This window comes from Puma concolor, chromosome D2 (assembly GCF_028749965.1).
Source record: "Puma concolor isolate L17-30 chromosome D2, mPumCon1.1.hap2, whole genome shotgun sequence".
In the NCBI taxonomy this organism is placed as follows: Eukaryota; Metazoa; Chordata; class Mammalia; order Carnivora; family Felidae; genus Puma; species Puma concolor.
Genome location: NC_141677.1, coordinates 72,121,924 through 72,142,556, shown reverse-complemented (window position 1 = coordinate 72,142,556; position 20,633 = coordinate 72,121,924). Strand labels below are relative to the sequence as shown.

Genomic DNA, 20,633 nt, shown 5'->3' with positions numbered 1-20,633 from the left:
GAAAAAAGGATTCAATTTGGTAGTAAGAAAGACTATTACCAATTAAGGGTGGAAGTAATATATACCTTAATGTTAGTATGTGGCATTAGAATATTTTTAAGCTTATAGTTTAAGATGATTCCATTCTCAGTATTATTGTGAACTATACTGTGAAGATTGGCTCTCCTGCTTCAGATTTTATCTGGCTAGCTGGCTTCTCCAGTTTGTCTTTCCTCTTTTTCTTTCCTTTAAAAATTTTTTTTAATGAACTCTGATGCATGGATTAGCAAATTGAATATTCAGACTAGTAGCAAAGCTGAGCTGCTCTTTATTTTTCTGAGCTGCTTTTTTTTTTTCCCCCCCTGTGGACAGGATTAGAAGCATTTTAGCCTTAAAAGTCTTTCCTTTTGTCTCATCCTTCACCAAAAGCTATATAATGAAAATAATAGTAAACAATTCATAATAATAAAAAATTAAACCAAGGTTCATTTGCTTATGTTTTGGTATACTTAGTGCATTATTACAAAGTGATTGTATTTGTACATTTTACTTATTTAATCATTATTTTTATATGCTTTAGAGCTACACCACATGCAAACCAAACTTAGAATTTTAAAGTACGAGGGAGTCTTAATAAAGGGCTGAAGCCACATGTTGGTAGGCAGGTCACTGCTGATGACCAGAAACTTCAGATTGAATAGATGGGAGAGAACCAGAGTTGTTCATTTCATGAACCTGTTATTAGCCACATACAGCCACTGAGCACTTGAAAGATAGCTAGTCCAAATTAAGAAATGCTATAAGGTAAAACAGACACTTAATTTTGAAGACTTACTATAAAAAAGAAGTAAAATCTCTCAACTTTCCATGTTGATTATGTGTCAAAGTGATAATACTTTGGACACATTAAATTTAATATTTCAGTTTTTGCTTTTTAAAATGTGTCTACTAGAAAATATAAATTATACTATGGCTTGTATTCTATTGGACAGTGTCACTCTAGGTAATTTTGTCATAAGGAAAATTAGTGCACGTGTTCCATAAGCTAACATTTAGGGATTTTTTTTCAACAGCTTTATTGAGATATAATTTACATACCATACAGTTCACACACTTCAGATGTACAGTTTAATGGTTTTTAGTTGTACATCTTTTACCACTACAGTAAACTATTTTATCACCTCCCAAAGAAACCCCATACCCATTAGTAGTCACTCTTTATTTCCCTCTGAACTCCTTCCTTCCCCGAGCCCTAGGGAACAACAATCTACTTTCTATGTGTTTATCTCTTCTGCGAGTTTCATATATATGGAGGGATGTAACATGTGGCCTTTGTGTCTGACTTCTTTCAGCATGTTTTCAAGGTTTCATCCAAGTTGTAGCATGTATCAGTTCTTCATTTCTCTTAATGGCTGAATAATATTCCATTGCATAGATATATAGCATTTTGTTTGTCCTTTTATCAGCTGATGGATATTTGAGTTGTTTCTACTATTTGGATGTTAAGATAATGCTGCTATGAACATTCATGTACAGGTTTTTATGTGATCAATTATATGCTTTCATTTCCCTTGGCTGTATACTTGGGAGTGGAATTGTTGGGTCATATGATAATTCTATATTTAAGTTTTTGAGGAGCTGCCAGACTGTTTTCCAATGTGGCTGCACTATTTTGCATTCCTACCTGCAGTGTATGAGAGTTCGCTTTCTCCACATTCTTTTTTTTTTTTTTTTTTTTTTTTTTAATTTTTTTTTTTTTTCAACGTTTATTTATTTTTGGGGCAGAGAGACACAGAGCATGAACGGGGGAGGGGCAGAGAGAGAGGGAGACACAGAATCGGAAACAGGCTCCAGGCTCTGAGCCATCAGCCCAGAGCCTGACGCGGGGCTCGAACTCCCGGACCGCCGCGAGATCGTGACCTGGCTGAAGTCGGACGCTTAACCGACTGCGCCACCCAGGCGCCCCACCACATTCTTGCCAATGCTTGTTGTTACTGGACTTTTTGTTTTGTTTTTGTTTACTTAATGTTTGTTTATTTTGAGAGAGAGAGAAAGAGCATGAGCCAGGGAGGGGCAGAGAGAGAATCCCAAGCAGGCTCCTGCTGTCAGCACAGAACCCAACACTTGGCTGGATTTCATGACCATGAGATCATGACCTAAGACAAAATCAAAAGTCTGACACTTAACTGATTGACCCACCCAGGCATCCCTGGACTTCTTAATTATAGCCATCCTAATAGGTGTGAAGCAGTATCTCATTGTGGTTTTGATTTGCATTTCCTTAATGACCAATGAAGTTGAACATCTTGTATATTTCTGGAGAAATACCTATTTAAATTCTCTGCCCATTAAAAAAGATTTTTTTTAGTTGTTGAGTTGTAATAGTTCTTTTATATTCTGAATAATAAACCTATATCAGCTATATGGCTTATAAATATTTTCTCCCATTTTTTGAATTGTGTTTTCACTTTGTTTTTTCTTTTAAGATCTTAATTTTTTTAAGTAATCTCTACACCCAGTGGGGGACCCAAACTCACAATCCTGAGATTGAGAGTCATGTGCTCCTCTGACTGAACCAGCCAGGTGCCCCCTTTTTTCACTTTTCTTGAAAGTATACTTGAAACACAAAAGCTTTCAAATTTGATGATGTCCAATTTATCTATTTTTGTGTATGCGTGTGCATTTGGTGTCATATGCAAGATTCCATTGCCAAATCCAAGATTGTGAAGATTTACCCCTATGTTTTCCTTTAAGGGTTTTATAATTTGGCTTTTATATTTAAGTTTTAATTCATTTTGGGGCACCTGGGTGGCTCAGTCGATTAAGTGTCCGACTTCAGCTCAAGTTATGATCTCGCGGTTCCTGGGTTGAAGCCCCGCATTGGGCTCCGTGCTGAACACTTGCTCAGAGCCTGGAGCCTGCTTCAGATTCTGTGTCTTCTTCTCTCTCTGCCCCTCCCCAGCTTGCACTCTCACTCTCTCAAAAATAAATAAATGTAAAAAAAATTAATAAAGGTTTTCATTTTGAGTTAGTTTTTGTGCATAGTATCATGTAAGGGTTCAGCTTCATTCTTTGTGGCTATTCTGTCGTCTCAGAATCATCTGTTGAAAAGACTGTTCTTTGTTCTTCCTCCATTGAATAGTTTTGGCATCTTTGTTGAAGATTGTTTGATATATGGGTTTATTTCTCGACCCTTAATTCTGTTTCATTGATCTCTTTGTCTTTTGTTCCAATAGTACCAACACTACCTTGGTTACTGTTATTTTGTAGTAAATTTTAAAGTGGAGAAATGTGAGTTCTTAAACTTTGTTCTTTTTTCTTCTTTCTTTAAAGTTTATTTATTTACTTTGAGAGAGTGCCAGCAGGGGAGGGGCAAAGAGAGAGAAAGAGAGATCCCAAGCAGACTCCACACTGTCAGCACATGGCTGGACAGGGGCTCAATCCCACGACTGCAAGTTCACAACCTGAATGGATATCAAGAGTTGGACATTTAACCAACTGAGCCATCCAAGAACCCCTGTTCTTCTTTTTCAAGATTGTTTGGCTGTTCTTAATTCCTTACATTTCCATATGAATTTTACTCTCATGTTGTCAATTTCTACAGTGAAGCCAAGTGGGCTTCTGATAGAAATTGCCTTGGATCTGTAGATTCATTTGGGGTGTTTTACCATCTTAACAATAGTAGGTCTTCTACTTACATGGATGTCTTTCCATTTATTTAGATCTTTAATTTCTTTAAACAGTGTTTTGTGGTTTTGATAGTGTAAGTTTGTACTTTCATTAAATTTGTTCCTAGAGTATTTATTCTTTCTGATGCTATTGTAGATGAAATTATTTCCTTAATTTCATTTTCAGGTTGTTAATTACAACTGTATAGAAGCATTTAATTTTTGTATATTATGTCCTGTAACCTGCCGAGTTCATTATTCTAGAAGGTTTTTTGGTGAATTTCTTAGGATTTTTTGAATATAAGATCATGTCATCTGCAAATAGAGAATTTTAGTTAATCCTTTCCAATCTGAGTGGCTTTTATTTCTTACCTAATTGCCCTCCCTGCCTAGACCTTCTAAAATGGTATTGAATAGAAGTAGCAAGAATGAATATCCTTCTCTTGTTCCTGATCTTAGGGAGAAAGCTTTCAGCCTTTCACCATTAAGTACAAAGCTAGCTGTGGGTTTTTAACAGATGCTCTTTATCAGGTTGAAGAAGTACCTTTTTATTCCTACTTTGTTTAGTGTTTTGTGGTGTTGTTTTTTATTTTGCTCAGTGTTTTTTTGTCATGAACAAGTATTGAATTTTATCAAATGCTTTTTGTGTATTTATTGAAGTGATCATGTGTTTTTGTTCTATTGATATGGTACATTACATTAGTTGATATCTGGGTGTATAATGCCAGCCTTGCATTACTAGGATAAATCCCTCTGGGCCATAGTGTATAATTCTTTTTGTATATTACAGAATTGGTTTGCTAGTATTATATTTTCCATTGACTGAGGATTTTGGTATCTACAGTGATAAGAGATACTGGTCTTATAGCCCTTTTTCTTGTGATTTCTCTGGTTTTGGTGTCAGAGTAGTACTGACCTTATAGAATGAGTTGGGAAGTGTTTCTTCTGTTTTGGGGAAGAGTTTGTGAATAATTGGTATTCCTTAAATGTTTGGTAGAATTTATCTGTGTAGTCTCCTGGGCTTGAATATTTCTTAGTGGGCAGGTTTTTGTTTGTTTTTTTTTTTTACTAATTCAGTCTCTTTACTTATTATAGGTCTCTTCAGATTTTGTTTTTTTTCTGTTCTTAAGCCAGTTTTGGTAGTTTGTGGCTAAGAATTGTCCATTTTGTTCATCTAAGTTAAATTGACCATAGTATTCATTCATACTGTTTTATTTCTGTTACTTCTGTAAGATCTGTGTGCCCCTCTTTCATTTCCATTTGAGAAGACCCCCGCCCCCCACCAGCTTCTTTTTGGTCAGTCTCCCTAAAGGTTTGTCAACTTTGTTAATCTTTTCAAAGAACCATTTTGTTGAATTTTCAGTTTTTCTATTTTCTATTTCATTAATTTTCATTCTAATATTTATTTCTTTCCTATTGCTGGCTTTATTTAGGTTTTGTTTCCTTTTCTTTTTCCAGTGTCTTAAGATAGAAATTTAGATTATTAATTTAGGATCTTCTATTTTATTTTATTTCATTTTATTTTATTTTATTTTATTTCATTTTATTTTATTTTATTTTATTTTATTTTAATTTTATTTTATTATTTTATTTTATTTTATTTTAATGTTTATTTTTGAGAGAGAGAACATGTGTGCACGCAGGGGAGGGGCAGAGAGAGGGGAAGACCAAGAATCCCAAACAGGCTGTGCGCTGTCAGCGGAGAGCCTGATACAGGGCTTGATCACACGAACTGCGAGACCATGACCTGAGCTGAAATCAAGAGTTAGACGCTTAACAGACTGATCCACCCAGGCGCCTCTTTTATTTTTTTAAGATTTTATTTTTAAGTAATCTCTACACCCAACGTGGGGCTCAGACACACAACCCCTTGATCAAGAGTTGCACACTTTAGGTGCGCCTGGGTGGCGCAGTCGGTTAAGCATCCGACTTCAGCCAGGTCACGATCTCGCGGTCCGTGAGTTCGAGCCCCGCGTCAGGCTCTGGGCTGATGGCTCAGAGCCTGGAGCCTGTTTCCGATTCTGTGTCTCCCTCTCTCTCTGCCCCTCCCCCGTTCATGCTCTGTCTCTCTCTGTCCCAAAAATAAATAAACGTTCAAAAAAAAAGAAAATTAAAAAACAAAAAAAAATTGCACACTTTACTGACTAAACCAGCCAGGCTCCCTGAGATCTTTCTTTTTTATTAATAGGGGTGTTTATAGCTATAATCTTCCCTCTAAAGACTGCTTTAGATACAACTCTAAAGTTTTGGTATGTTGTGTCTTTATTTTCATTCACCACCTTGTATTTTCTAATTTTCCTTATGATTTCTTCCATTAGTTATTGAGGTGTTAATTTTTACATATTTGTGATTTTCTCAGATTACTTGGCTGTTATTGATTCTAGTTTCATTCCATTCTGGTTGAAGAACATGCTTTATATGATTTCAATCTTTTACGTTTATAGAGGTTTGTTTTATGACCTAGCATATGTTCAGTACTGGAGAAAGTTCCATGCATACTTGATGAGCATGTGTATTCTTCCCTGGTTGGGTGGAATGTTGTATAAATGTGTTAGATCCAGTTCTATAATTTTGCTCGTCTCCTATTTCCTTGTGAATCTTCTGTGTACTTCTGTCCATTATTGAAGGATTGAAGTTTCCAACTATCAATTGCCTTCTTCATTTCTGTCAGTTTTTGGTTCATGTATTTTGGTGCTATGTTATTAGGTACATATATACTTAGAATTATTATAGATTGTCCATTTAACCATCATGAAATATTCCTCTTTATCTCTGGTAACGTTTTTTTTTAGTTTATTTTGCATCTTAGTATATCCACCCCTCTTATGGTTGTTTGCAAGCTGTATCTTTTTACATCCTTTTCTTTTAGTCTGAATCTTTGAATTTAAAATCCCTCTTATAGATAGCATATTGTTGGATCTTGTTTTTTTATTCCAGTGTGATAATCTCTGCCTTTTGATGTGATTATTTAACACAATCTCACTTAATGTTGTTATTGACAGTGGATTTCTGTCTGCCATTTTTTCCCTATATGTATCATGTCTATTTTGTTCCCGTTCCCCCCTTACTGCTTTCTTATGCATTAAGTAAATATGTAACATTTAAATTTCTTTCATATTTTCACTATATTTTTTTATTTCCTTAGTGATTGTTCTGGAGCTTACTATATACATCTTACCAGAATCTGTGTCAGCTTTATACTTACTTACTTCTAATGAGATTTAGAATTATCGCTAACATTTACTTTTGATTTCTGTGTTTGAAGTATATTCATTACTTCCTCTGTGTTCCTTTTCATTGTTTATATTTATTTAAAGTGTTGGTGGCCTACTTGGTATAGCTATGAAAATAACGGGAAATAATTTTCTTTTCAGTTAGAATCAAGAATAGAGGAACTTAGTAAAGAAGTTAAAGCTTCCAAAGATAAACTAGTAGCTCAAGACATTGCAGCTAAAAATGCAGTTCAGCAGTTACATAAAGAGATGGCCCATCGAATGGAACAGGTATTTTTCAAATCAATATCATTATTAACTTGATATTTTGGTGACTCTTTCTTGTTTATTATAAACTAACTTGTTAGACTGTTTTGAGTATCAGTGGTATGTTAAGAATAGGTAATTAATCTTTTTAAAAAATGCTAAAGCAATGCATAAATACATGCTAACTACAAAAATATTTTTTAAAATTAAGGAAGTATATAGAAAAAAAAGTGAAAGTCCTCCTTCATTTGTACTTCTCTCTTCCTGCTCCCAATCCCTTTATATCCCACTCCTTGTTCTGTAGTAATTATTAATATTTTGGTTATGTATCTTACCACATACATAGGTATGTCACACAAGCTTATGTGTATGTATTCATATACTTCTCCTACTTTTTTTTTTATGTTTTATTTATTTTTGAGAGAGAGAGACAGCGTGAGCAGGGGAGGGATAGAGAGAGGGGGAGATACAGAATCCGAATACAGGCTCCAGGCTCTGAGCTGTCAGCACAGAGCCCAACGTGGGGCTCGAACTCACAAACTGTGAGATCATGGTATGAGCCAAAGTGGGATGCTTAGCTGACTGAGCCACTCAGGTGCCCCCTGATTCCTCCTACTTGATTGGAATCTTACTGTATATCTTTTTGGGGGGTTTCCTACTTAATTCATTTTGGTAATCTTTTTGAGTTGGTATATATGGATTTCAGAAGAGATCATTTTAAGTATTGTTTTTGTGTTATTATTGCCTGCACTCTTAAGTATAGGATCTTAGTCATCTTCATTTCTCTATTCATAAAACCTAGCATAATGCCTAACAATTGGTCCTTATGGTGAATTGAATCAGAAAGTGTTACCTGCCTGCTAACACTGTCAGTGAGATGGATCCTGTTCTTTCTGCCCTAAAGCTACTATCATAGGTAGCTTTCTGGAAGAACTTTAGCAAACAGTTGGTCCTCAACCTTTATTTCTGTGATTCTTTACAATATGATGATTTAAAATCTATGCTCTCAGCTCTCAAACTTTTTGTAGTAATTGAAGAGAAATATAGAAGATGAGACCTTAAGAATTTGTTGGTTTTGGTAGACTCAAACGTAACTGATAATTAGAACCACCAAGCTTTTTAAAAAATGTATTCTTTAGAGTTTATTATATTTTCAAATAAACACAAAATAGTAGTTGGATATATACAATAACAATTCAAACAGTAAAAAATGAGGCTTCTTCCAAACATTTTCTCCCATTTTCCCCCTTCCCAGAGGTAACCATTGATGCCAGTTTCCTGTGTATTTTCCCCAAATGTTTATTGCCTAGACAAGCATGTGTGTATTCTCCTTCCTTCCATCCCCCCTTTTTAAAATAATTGGCAACATGCTGCATTCACTACTATGTAATTGTTCTCTCTATAATGATGAAAAGTATAGGTGAAGTTATTAACATTAGCTAATGTATTGAGATTTAGCTATGGGCCAGGCCACGTTCAAAGCACTTTACAACTTATTTAATCTTCACAACAATCCTACGAAGTGGGTATTACGGTGTAGATTTTGGAATTCATTTCATTTAAATATTTATAGATCTGCTTCATTCCTTTTTACCCCTACCTTTTCCTGTCAACTTTTTGAAAAATTTTAAGCCTGTAGAAAAGATGAAAGAATAGTAAAATGAACACTGTTTTATCCTTCATGTAGAGTCACCAAACCTGGTTAAATTTTATTTAGAAGTAGATTCCCAGCATGAGTGTGCACCTGTTTACGCACACACAGTACATTCCCCAGTTTAATTTTCCAGCTTGAGGTTTCTCCATTTCTCAGACTGCAGGTAGAATGAATACGAACTTCAAACTTCCAAGAGGGTAGGCTTATATTATAAATTCTCAAGGACTTCCAGCATGTTCCCTTTATACCCCCATTCCTGGATTGGGAAATGTCCACAGGGCAATGAAGAGTTCAGGCCTAGCATACCATTCTGGATTCCTGCTTCCTCTTAGCTTCTTGGGCCCTGGGGGTTTCTCATACTTTGTTGTGAGCTCAACTGTTTATTAAAAGAATATTGGTTGTATTTCATCTAAATTTTTGGTGTTTTAGATGGGGATGGTTTATCTACCATATTTTGAGACCAGAACATCTTACATTTTATCTTAATTTTAACTGGCTATTGAATCCTATTGATTATCTTATTCATGCTTTCTATGTGTTTATCCAAGTCAGTGATAAATATCTTAAACTGGTCAAATCCAAAGACTTACTGGCTCCTCTTCCTTTATCTGTACCCTAAATGGACAGACTTTTTGCAGAAGCTTAAGCAATAATTACTGTATGATCTTGTTTAATACTTCCAACAGTTCTGGGAAGTAGGTGCTGCCATCATCTGGGTTGAGACCTAGAGATGTGAACACTCAGCACCCCACATTATTCCTTTGCAGCTGATCCACAGATGACCGAGTAGCAGGACATCCCTCGCATAGTCAAGAACCTCATAATATTTTACTTTATTTTAATTGTCTTTTTTGTGGTTTTTCTGCTTCCCATCTCTCAATTTCAGCGAAGCTACCATCCTGCCACCAGTTATCTTACTAATTTGTTTAATAAAAGGTTTGATTTATAAATCCTTTGGCTTCCCATTGCCTGTAGGATAAAATCTCAACTCATTAGCATGATAAGAGAAGCCCTTCTTCCTTTGAAGATTTAATCTCTAATTAAATCTGTTTCATAACTACTTCCCCCCACCCCAGTCCAACCAACATGCTAAATTTAAATCCTCCAAAATGTCTTGATATCCTCAAAAAAATTATGCTATTTTATACAACTAGGCATTTGCGCTTTTGTTCATGTTATATGTATATACATTGTTTCTATAATGTGTAAACATTTTGTTTATATGTCATTCATACCTAGATAATGAGCTTTTCTGGGACAGAAGCCACAACTTGTTCTTTGTGTTTCCAAAAGCTAATACATTATCTGAACATCAACTTATGAAACTAGACTTCTTTTTAAGTTGATATTATCATTAATTGCTTTTCCTAAGAACAGTTATTCAGTTATCTAAAAATATAGCTAATTCCGTTAACCAGTTCCAGCACAGTTTTCTCAATTTTTGTCCACAATTACATCATGAAATCCTCAGGGATCTCTGACATTCCTATTCCAATATTTCCCTTAATTTTTCCTGAAAATTAACAGGTTATTTCAGTGGGGGGGGGGCCCAATTGGACAATTTTGAAAAGTATTTGTATAGTATTCTGAGTGTCTACTAGATGTGCTTATCAGCTATAGCAGAACTTCATGAAACGTTCTTTGTCATGTACTTTTCATCAGACCATGGTAGCTTTACCTACATTCTTTTTAACGTTATATCTTCTTCAATTCAGTTATAGTATCAGTTGGTATTTACCACTAGATGCCAATGAAAAGCCCTAAAGTTTAAGGTTTCATCTTTTATAACATAAATATGTGTTCCATCATATTTGCAAGCTATGAGTGTAAATTTACTTAAATGAAGGGCTATCTGTAGAAGTTTTCATTGCATGAAACTTCAGAATATGGAGTACTGGCTTATATTAACAGAATTTTGAGAGTATATAGATATCACAATCCAATTAGGTATTTTTTTTTTTAACGTTTATTTATTTTTGAGACAGAGAGACACAGAGCATGAATGGGGGAGGGTCAGAGGGAGGGAGACACAGAATCTGAAACAGGCTCCAGGCTCTGAGCTGTCAGCACAGAGCCCGACATGGGGCTCGAACTCATGGACCACGAGATCATGACCTGAGCCAAAGTCGGCCGCTTAACCAACTGAGCCACCCAGGTGCCCCTGGATATTTTTTTATTAAGTGAAAAACTTTAGAAAAGTTTTTCATATACAAGAAATCAGATGATCATTCATTAGCCTACAGTTAGCAAGGGAGCTAAGATTTTTAGATTTTAGGAATTGTCAGGCATATAGTCAGGGTCCTGGCAGAAAACAGAAACTGCCGATTTGAGAATGTAATGAAAGGACTCTTTACAAAAAAGTATGGACAAGGTTTAGGGGACCCAAAGGAAAATGCGGGGTCTTGAGATGCTAGAGGAGCCACTATTACTCTTTGGGCTAAAGGAATAAGGAGAGGGAGCAGGTAATGCAACTCAGAAGGGTTAGTTGTATAGTGTGGACACCTGACACAGACAGCGGCCTTCCGTGAACCTGTGGTGACTCTGGAGGAGCCAGATCTCACTCTTTGCCTGTAGTTCTGATCTGCCTAATGCCTCCCGTTGACTGAATCCAACCGGAAGGATGAGGGCAAGGGAACTTATTGATACGGTCCATGATAGTCATCTTCCCAAAGCACAGGGTGGGATAGGAAAGAGTGGAAGAGTGGATCTGGAGGAGTAAATGGGAAACAGTAACTATGTCAGCCAAAGTAAAAGGAATAGGAAAGAGTAAAAGCAAATAGTAGTGATAGTAATTTATTGGCTGTATCTTTTTTCTATAATTCTGAATTTTTCCTTTCATTTAAAAATTTCATGACACAGGCCTGAGCATGTTGTGCAAAAAAAAACCCAAAAATACATTGGTGATATTGTAGAAAAATTTTATTATTTTTTTGTTATTTAAAATTATTTTTAAAGTTTATTTATTTTGAGAGAGAGCATAAGCAGGGGAGGGGCAGAGGGGGGAGACAGAGGATCTGAAGCAGGCTCTGTGCTGACAGCAGAGAGCCCTACGTGGGACTTGAAATCACGAACCATGAGATCATGACCTGAGCCAAAGTCAGATGTTTAACTGACTGAGCCACCCAGGCACCCCTGTTATTTTTTTAATATTTGTTCTTGAGAGGGAGGGAGAGAGAAGGGGATGGGCAGAGAGCAAGGGAGATAGCGGATCTGATCTGTTGTCAGGGCAGAGTCAGATGTGGGGCTCGAGCTCATGAACTGTGAAATCGTGACCAGAGCCAAAGTTGGATGCTTAACCCACTGAGTCACTCGGGTGCCCCCAGTATTACTTATTTTGATTGATTTTGATTTTGTTTTGCAAAAAAAGTTTTATTAATGCTGGATATTTTTTCAAAGGCCAACAAAAAATGTGAAGAGGCACGCCAGGAAAAAGAAGCAATGGTAATGAAGTATGTAAGAGGCGAGAAGGAATCTTTAGACCTTCGAAAGGAAAAAGAGATACTTGAAAGAAAGCTCAGAGATGCAAATAAAGAATCCGAGAAAAACACTAACAAAATTAAGCAGCTTTCTCAGGAGAAAGGACGGTTGCACCAGCTGTATGAGACAAAGGTATAACTTGGTGCTGTTGTACCTTAGTTGAAATGTATTCTTTTTGCTTTTCTTTAATCAAATAATCATAACTTGATGTGGTTAAGTCACTATTAAACATAAAGTGATTTTTGTTAGTTTGCCTTCTAAGAACATGAATGTTTTAGTAACTTTAATATCTCTTTACTTGTCTGTGAAAAGTCTTTGCTGGGAAAAAATGAGATTGACACATGTTTATTAAATAACATTTTCTTGACAGGTATTTTTTTAAAGTCCTCTTTTAATATCTATATGTTGAAGAAATGAGAGTTCTGCTTCAAAACATTTTATTTTGGTAAAATATATACATAGTATGATCAAGATGTAAACAATTTTTCAGCCAGAAGTATACAATTTGACTGAATCTCAATGTAACAGTTATTTATCATAGAATAGAATTTATATTTTTCTTGTAGAAAAACATGTTCTTCTTAGATGCTGCCCCAAAAGATTTAATTACTGGCTTTTTTAGAGTCCTTGCTGTTAACTAGCTGCCTCATGGCATGGTCTTACTTCTAGTGGATTATCATTTCTTGATGATGAATGTTATTTTTTTTATAAATTAACTTTTAGTTCAGAAATGTTGTCATTGTTCTCAGGAATTCTGGAAAAATGTAATTTGTATTTTGCCTGAATGCCAGCCAGTTGAGAAGAATCATGAAGGTGTACTTGTACTTGCAACGTATCTAGTTGGTTGAAATGTAAATGTTAATCATCTTATGTCTATTAATTTGATTTAGGGTTTTGCTACTCTCTTAATCATTTGAACTTTAAATTAGGTTTACGGCTTGTAGGTTATAATATGCTAGCCCCTGAAATACAGTGTTAATTGCACTGATTATTTTGATGAGGCATAAAAGATACACAAAGAGTTGGTTGATTGTTTAAGTGAAAAATATGACCTAGTGATATTGTTTTAGGAAAGTGAAACTACTAGACTCACCAGAGAAATTGACAAATTAAAAGAAGATATCAACTCTCATGTCATAAAAGTAAAATGGGCACAAAACAAATTAAAAGCAGAAATGGATTCACACAAGGTAAGTACTGTCATGCAATGGAAAAATTATTAAAACCAGTTTTAAGAGCAAATGCAATAATAGTTAATGAGGCATAAAGCTTAATTTAGTGACTTCTGTGGAGTAGGTGGGGCCTAAATATTTGGTAATTATGAAAAGGTATTTCCTTGCATGATTTACATATTAAATTACACTATTAAATTTTATCATAAATTTTAAAAATATTAAACTTTGTCATTCATTGTTTATAAATCCAAAATTGATTTTGTTCTTTAAGCATTTTTTGATATCTATATTTAATATTAAACATTGTCAGAAATTTAGGGGAAAGAGGGGAGTCTGTGGGTTATTTATAAAAATTAAACGTAAACTCTGAAAATTTAAAAGGAATGTCAGTGATGCTAAGATTCTTATAATCAAGAAATATAAATTCTTGTTTATGTGGTGCCTGGGTGACTCAGTCGGTTGAACGTCTGATTCTTGACTTCAACTCAGGTCATAATCCCAGAGTTGTGGGATTGAGCCCCATGTGTGCCACCAAGTGTGGAGCCTGCTTAATGTTCTCTCTCTCCCTCTGTCCCCTGCCCCTCCCCAGCTTATATGCACCCTTGTGCACTCTCACTCGCTCTCTCAAAAATAAAAGAAAATAGAGGCACCTGGGTGGCTCAGTTGGTTAAAAGTGTCGGACTTCGGCTCAGGTCATGATCTCGCGGTTCGTGAGTTTGAGCCCTGTGTTGAGCTCTGTGCTGACAGCTGGGAGCCTGGAACCTGCTTCAGATTCTGTGTCTCTCTCTCTCTCTCTCTCTTTCTTTCTCTCTCTCTCTCTCTCTCTCTCTCTCTCCCTCTCTCCCCCCTCCCCCTCCCCGACGTGTGCACGCACATGCATGCTCTCTCTCTCAAAAATAAACATTTAATACAATTTTTTAATTAAAAAATAAATATAAATTTTTATTTTAATAAGAGTATAATAAAGATTTTAAGAATGTTTCCATATCTGTTTACTATGAATATAATTGCATTGGTATTATGCCTCATGAGTATCATTTAAAAAAAATATAATGATAAGTGATCCTAAAGGCTGGTATGTGATGCCATGATTTTAAGCACCAACTGAACTGGTATAAGAGTTAATAAAAATCTGAAGATGATAGATGTGAAGTAAAAGAACAACTTCAAAATAGGATTTAAACTGAAGAGCAGTATTATTTATAACAATTGCCAAGTTTTCAAAAATAAGATTAATGTTATTGTTTAAAACCATAATCATAGGTTATCTCACTAAATAATTGTAAGTAGAACTGTTAATAACCTTTGGATATTTGCATATAATATTGTCAGAGAAAACTGTTGGGAGAAGTGTTGACGGTGGTGACAGAATAGAGAATGGCAGCTGTCCTCGAGTTCTGAGCTAAATGCTGATCCGCACAGGAGTGTTGACGAGCTACACAGGCAGAGAAGGAATTAGGATCGGAAATCCTTGCAGTTCACACGACAGGGCTGTAAATCATTTAAAATTTCCCTTTACTTTCAGTTACAGAATGAAGAATTAAAATTCCAAATCCTACATCGTGATAATGATTTCCAAACTATCCAAATTGCTTCAAGATCTGAATATAATAGTGGGTCATATCTAATATCTGTGGCACTTTTCTCCTCATTATCTCTAGCCCTAAGGGGTGGGATGCTGCAACTTACCAGAATACTAGCATTGGAGCGTGAAAAGTGAAAGGCTAACATTTGGTCTTCTGTGACCATATGTGTTAAAAAATTGGTAATAATAGATATTTAATGGCAGCTTTGAGGTGAGATGAAACCAGATACTTTGTAAGTAGGTTAGAGAATTAGTTTAAGGCTGACATAATGAGGTCACGTGGTGTGGATTGCTAGAAAACGAAAATATGCATATTGACCTAGTATGTGGAAATTAGAAATTAACCAGTTTTTTTTTTTTTTTAAGGCATTTATTAACCAGCAGGTGTTTAACTGGGCCTTCCTCTGTGCACAGCACTGTATGAAATAATATGGATGCTGTAAAAGCCATGGAGGACACAGTAATTGCTTTGAGAGAGTGTCTGGGATGGGATCCTGGTTACCTGTTTTACGTTATTTACCTAGTAGATGTGAGGTGGCATCTCTAGATCAAAGGATACAAAGATTTAATGACCGTCTAGGCAGTATAGGCCACCTTTTAAAATGTGAACAAGAGCCAGGACTCTTGTAAGTTTTTCTCCAGGCACCCTTTCCAATTTCTAGTTTCTGCCCACCCAGTCCTAGGTATTAATATTGAAGTTCTGGATGTTACTGGATTCACTGTGATCATTAACCGCTGAGCAGGCCTCCAGAGGTATTACCAGAAACTAAGTGATAGCTCCTTCATCAGTAGAATTATCAATTGGATCAGACAATAGAAATAGTTTCACTTATTCCTTTTCTGAAACTCCTTTGGAAGTTAAATTGAAATGTGTTTTTAACGCCTAGCTTCTAAAAACAAAAGCCTTTTATTTTTAGTGTAGTGAAGGACTTTCCCCACAGTGTCCCTCATATAATTGTTCACCTACCTGGTTGCTACCTATTTACCTACTTGGTCCCAGGATAAAATAATCTCACTGGAGCATAACTTCATTCTTGTATGGTTTAACTTATAAAGCCCACTAATTAGAAGCTAGTGCTCACTTTTAATTAGCTTTACTGTTACCTCACATAGTAGAAGTATATGTTCAGTTCTGTAACTCTTCTATAACTATAATTTGTTGCATTATGGAGTAACAGGGTTCAGTTTAGCCTCCCACCTTAAAAAACTTAATTAAAAAAAAAATATATATGAAATGAAGGTTTTTAGGTTTGGGACAACAAAGGCAGCACAGGACAGTGATCCCTGAGAGAAGGGAATCAAGCAAGATGGAGAATTTCCAGGTTGCTGCAAAGAAGAAGAACCCAGACAGCTTCCAGCAAGTCTCCATGAATTGAGGAGACAAAGTTTGAAGTATGGGAAACAGGGTAGAGTACCAGAGAAGAGAAAGATTTGGAGATTTGCACTGTGTTCCCTTCAATTCTTCATTCAGCTCAGTACTAATCAGTATATGTGTATGAGAAAGAGGTGGAGAAAGAACTATCAGAAAGGAGTAGGGGTGACAATTCCTAGGGCTCATAAGAGTGGTTCACGTTTCCCCCAACCAAGAGAGAGCGCTCTTAACATACAGGGCATCCAGTGGTCCTCAGGAGGGTGTTGCTTTAGCAGTGGGGACTAATTAGCCCAAATTCAAAGTCTGTTATGGACCCATCTTACAAAGCTTTGAAAGAAAACCTCAAATCAAATTGTTTCAAATAACCGTGTCCCAGAAGAAAGCCCAAAATACTTGAACTCAGAAATCTCTAGGATCTACAAACTTAAAATTGACAGTGTCTGGTATCCAATAAAAAATTACCAGACATGCAAAGAAGCAGGAAAATATAGCCTATAATGAGAAGTAAAGAAAAATCAATTGGTAGAAACAAAGCCAGAAATGACCTAGGTGAAAGAAGTAGGTAAGGATGTTAAAACAGCTGTTATAAAAATATACTCCATATATTCAAGAAGGTAAATAAAAGCATGAGTATGTTAAAAGTAGAGACATGAAAGGTGAAATGGATGTAACGTCTGAGATGAAAAATACGGTGGGCAGAATTAACAAGATTAGATACTATAGAAGACAAGATTGGTGGACTTGAAAAACATGAAACTTTAAAAGCTATGCTAGTGACTCCTAGATTTATAACTTGGACACAATTCCAGATTCATATAGTCCAATGGCTGTTTGGCATCTGACATCTGGGATGACTCACAGGCATCTTCAACTGAACATGTCTAAAACTCCGTGGATAATGTGCCCGCCCTCCATTGCTTCCCTTCTCAGTAGATGGCAGTTCAGTCTTTTAGTTGCCCAGGCGCAAAACCTGAGGATTGTCCTTGAATTCTCAGTCACCATATCCAGTCCTTTAGCGACTCTTCTTGCTCACTTCTTTCAGGTCTTTACCCATCTGTCACCTCTCAGTGTCACTTTCCCTGGCTCTCTCAACATTCATACCTCCCTTCAGACTTGCTTGTGCCCTTTATTTTTACTCCCTAGCACTTGTCACTATCTAATATAACGTAGTTTTACTTATGTATTTTATGTATTATTTATGATCATCACTAGAATACCAGCTTTATGAGAGTAGATATTTTAACTGTCTTCCAGTAAGATTTCCCCAAAGCTTAGAACAGTGCCTCACATGGCAGTGAACACAGAATGAGTGACTGCATCAATGAAACATAATACCTTAACCAAACTTATTTTATTCGATTATTTATTTAATAATGATTTAGCATTATAGGAATCTCTCAATTGCTGTTTTTTGAGTGGAGTACCTACTGTGTGCCTAGCTATTTCAGTTATTGATGATATGAAAGTGGGGAAAAAATATATGAACGATTTTTCTCTCCCCTCCCCTCTTCAAGCTAATACTCTGATATTAAAAAAAAAAAAAACAAGGTTTGAAAAATTCTCCAAATAATTTGTATTTTAGAAGTGATACTGAGTTTTTTTTTTTAATTTTTTTTTTTAATGTTTATTTATTTTTGAGACAGAGACAAAGCATGAATGGGGGAGGGTCAGAGAGAGAGGGAGACACAGAATCTGAAGCAGGCTCCAGGCTCTGAGCTGTCAGCACAGAGCCCGACGCAGGGCTCAAACTCACGGACCGTGAGATCATGACCTGAGCTGAAGTCGGACGCTTAACCGACTGAGCCACCCAGGCGCCCCAAAGTGATGCTGAGTTTTAATCCAAACCAAGTTTTTACTAGAAGACCAGCAACTGGAAGTATCTAGCTAAGTACTTAATTGTATGAGAGATTATAATAAAAAATGACATGAGAGAAGCGGTGTGTGAAGATAGGTGCAATTTAGGTGGTTCAAAAGACGAAGAGAAAGACGTTCAAAGTGGAGGAACAACAAGAAAAAAGGAAAAATGGGAGATGAGTGTTTGATGTTTAGCAAGACTGGCCTACCTACCTACAGCAGAAAGTTTATATTAGTGATTCCTTGTTGATTCAGCAAATATACTTGAACAATAAACATGTGGCAAGTACTAAGCCGGGGGTTGTCCAGAAGCTGTGTACTCAAAGGGGGGAACACGAAAGCTACAGTACGGCGTATACATTGTTATACCCTATGATGCCCCGGATTCTGTCTATGGGAAGGCAGAATGGCAGCATCTACCCCCTTCTGACTAGCAGCTACCAGGAGGTCATACCTAAACCCTCGTCTCAAATCCACAGGATAGCCCAGACCATGGGACTGGATGGGTGCTCTGAAGGAGAACTTTGGAAAATGAGCTGCAGAGCAGGGCTGTATCTGAAAAATTGCCACAGGAAGCAGGAAGCCAGTTGAGGATACAGAGAAGGCAACAGCAAAGAGGGAAAAAACAGTATATTGTCTTGTAGTAGAAACAGAGGAAGGCTATCCAAAGAGTCAGAAGGGGTCAGAACTGGAGCAGGTAAGTCAAGAATTAAAAATGAGAGAAAGTAGTTGGATTTGGTAAGAGTAGTCCGTCCAAACCTTCAGAATTGCTATTTCAGGAGAGTGGTTAGGAACAGAAACCAAATCACAGCATGGATGTGTAAGACAGTTTCGAATAGATACCATGGCTGTGAAACAACTGTCTTTTGTGTGTGTGCAAAGAGCTGTTTAACGCTGTGTTCGTCTTGGCTTATCATGTTAGTTACTTGTAGCGATTTACTTAAAACTCTGTCAAATTTAACTTTATTTTATGGCTATCAGTTAACTGCATAGGCCGCTTTATTTGTTGTCAGAAGCATAAAGTGTTATTTCTAGAAAATATGTGACCCCTCAGTGGCAGTGCCAAGACAAGAACTTTCTCTACTCTGATCATTGTTCTTACCATTCATCACGTTACTGTGCTCAACTTGTCGCTGTCTGTGAGGGACAATGTTTTCCTTCCCCAGTGTAGGGAAGAACCCCGTTCTCCCTGCTGTGTCTTTCTTCCCTGTGAGTCTCCTTTACTTTTACACAAGACACTTGACATCTGACACTTCTGGTCCACCAGATGTGTGGAGGTTTTCCCTCCCTGCAAGTAATTCTCTGTGAATACCACCTAGGTGTCCTACAGTTTCACTCGACTCTGACACATCTCCCTGGAGGTAGCATCGGATCCCACAGATTAAGGGTTCGGTCTTACAAGAATGCCCACCCACCCCCTGCCACATACATACTTCAGATGTTATCACCCGTGCTTATGACCAACCAGCTATAGATCAGAAGTTGCAGCCACCCCCTCCTTGGGTTGGAAATTTTCCTTAAAGAACTCAGAGAAACACATGTTTACCGCATTATAAAGGGTATGATAAAGGACACAGATGAACAACCAGATGAAGAGCTGTGTAGGGTGGGGTCTGGAAGGGTCCCAGGCGCAGGAGCTTCCATCCCCATGGAGTTGGCGGGCGTCACCCTCTCAGTGTGGTCGTACTTGCCAGCGTGGAAGCTCTCTGAACCCCATACTTTGGGATTTTATGGAGGCTTTGTTATGTAGGCATGATGGATCGTCAACTCCATCTTCAGGCTTTCTTTGGGGGCTAAAAATTCCTGGCTTCTAATCATGACATGGTCTTTTTGGTGACCAGCTCTCATCCAGGAGCCCACCTAGAGTTGTCTCATTAGAACAAAAGACACCCCTGTCATTCAGGAAGTTACAGGGGTTTCAAGAGCTCTATGTCAGGAGCAGAGGCCAAAAGCAATATTGCGGTGGGTTGCCTGGGTGGCTCAGTCAGTTAAATGTCCGACTCTTGATCTCAGCTCAGGTCTTACTTTCAGGGTTGTGAGGTCAAGCCCTGCGTTGGGCTCCACGCCCAAAAAAACACACACACACAAACAATATTGCAACAAGAAATGCTCCTAGTGTTCTTATCACTTAGGATATTACAAGGGTTTTAGGAGTTTTGTGTCAAAGACCAAGGCAGAGACCACTGTGTATTTTTTTCTTGTCTCACACTGTCTTTTGTCAATGCAGGAAACCAAAGATAAACTCAAAGAAACAACAACAAAGTTAACTCAAGCAAAGGAAGAAGCAGATCAGATAAGGAAAAATTGTCAGGATATGATAAAAACGTATCAGGTATGCTTAACTTTTCAAATAGATGAGTAACAAAATTGCACCAAATATCAGTACTCGT

At 36.9% G+C, this 20,633-nt stretch overlaps 1 protein-coding gene across 2 annotated transcripts in view; it reads left to right on the top strand.

Annotated features, from left to right (window-relative positions):
• The window catches only part of CCDC186 (coiled-coil domain containing 186), a 54,512-nt gene that overhangs the window by 17,648 nt on the left and 16,231 nt on the right, over positions 1 to 20,633 (top strand). For both annotated transcript variants that reach the window (XM_086680931.1, XM_025917971.2), the window contains exons 4-7: positions 7,022 to 7,150; positions 12,177 to 12,389; positions 13,328 to 13,447; positions 20,471 to 20,575. In XM_086680931.1, the coding sequence (XP_086537057.1) occupies positions 7,022 to 7,150; positions 12,177 to 12,389; positions 13,328 to 13,447; positions 20,471 to 20,575 (567 nt within the window). The remainder of the gene's footprint in view (positions 1 to 7,021; positions 7,151 to 12,176; positions 12,390 to 13,327; positions 13,448 to 20,470; positions 20,576 to 20,633) is intronic.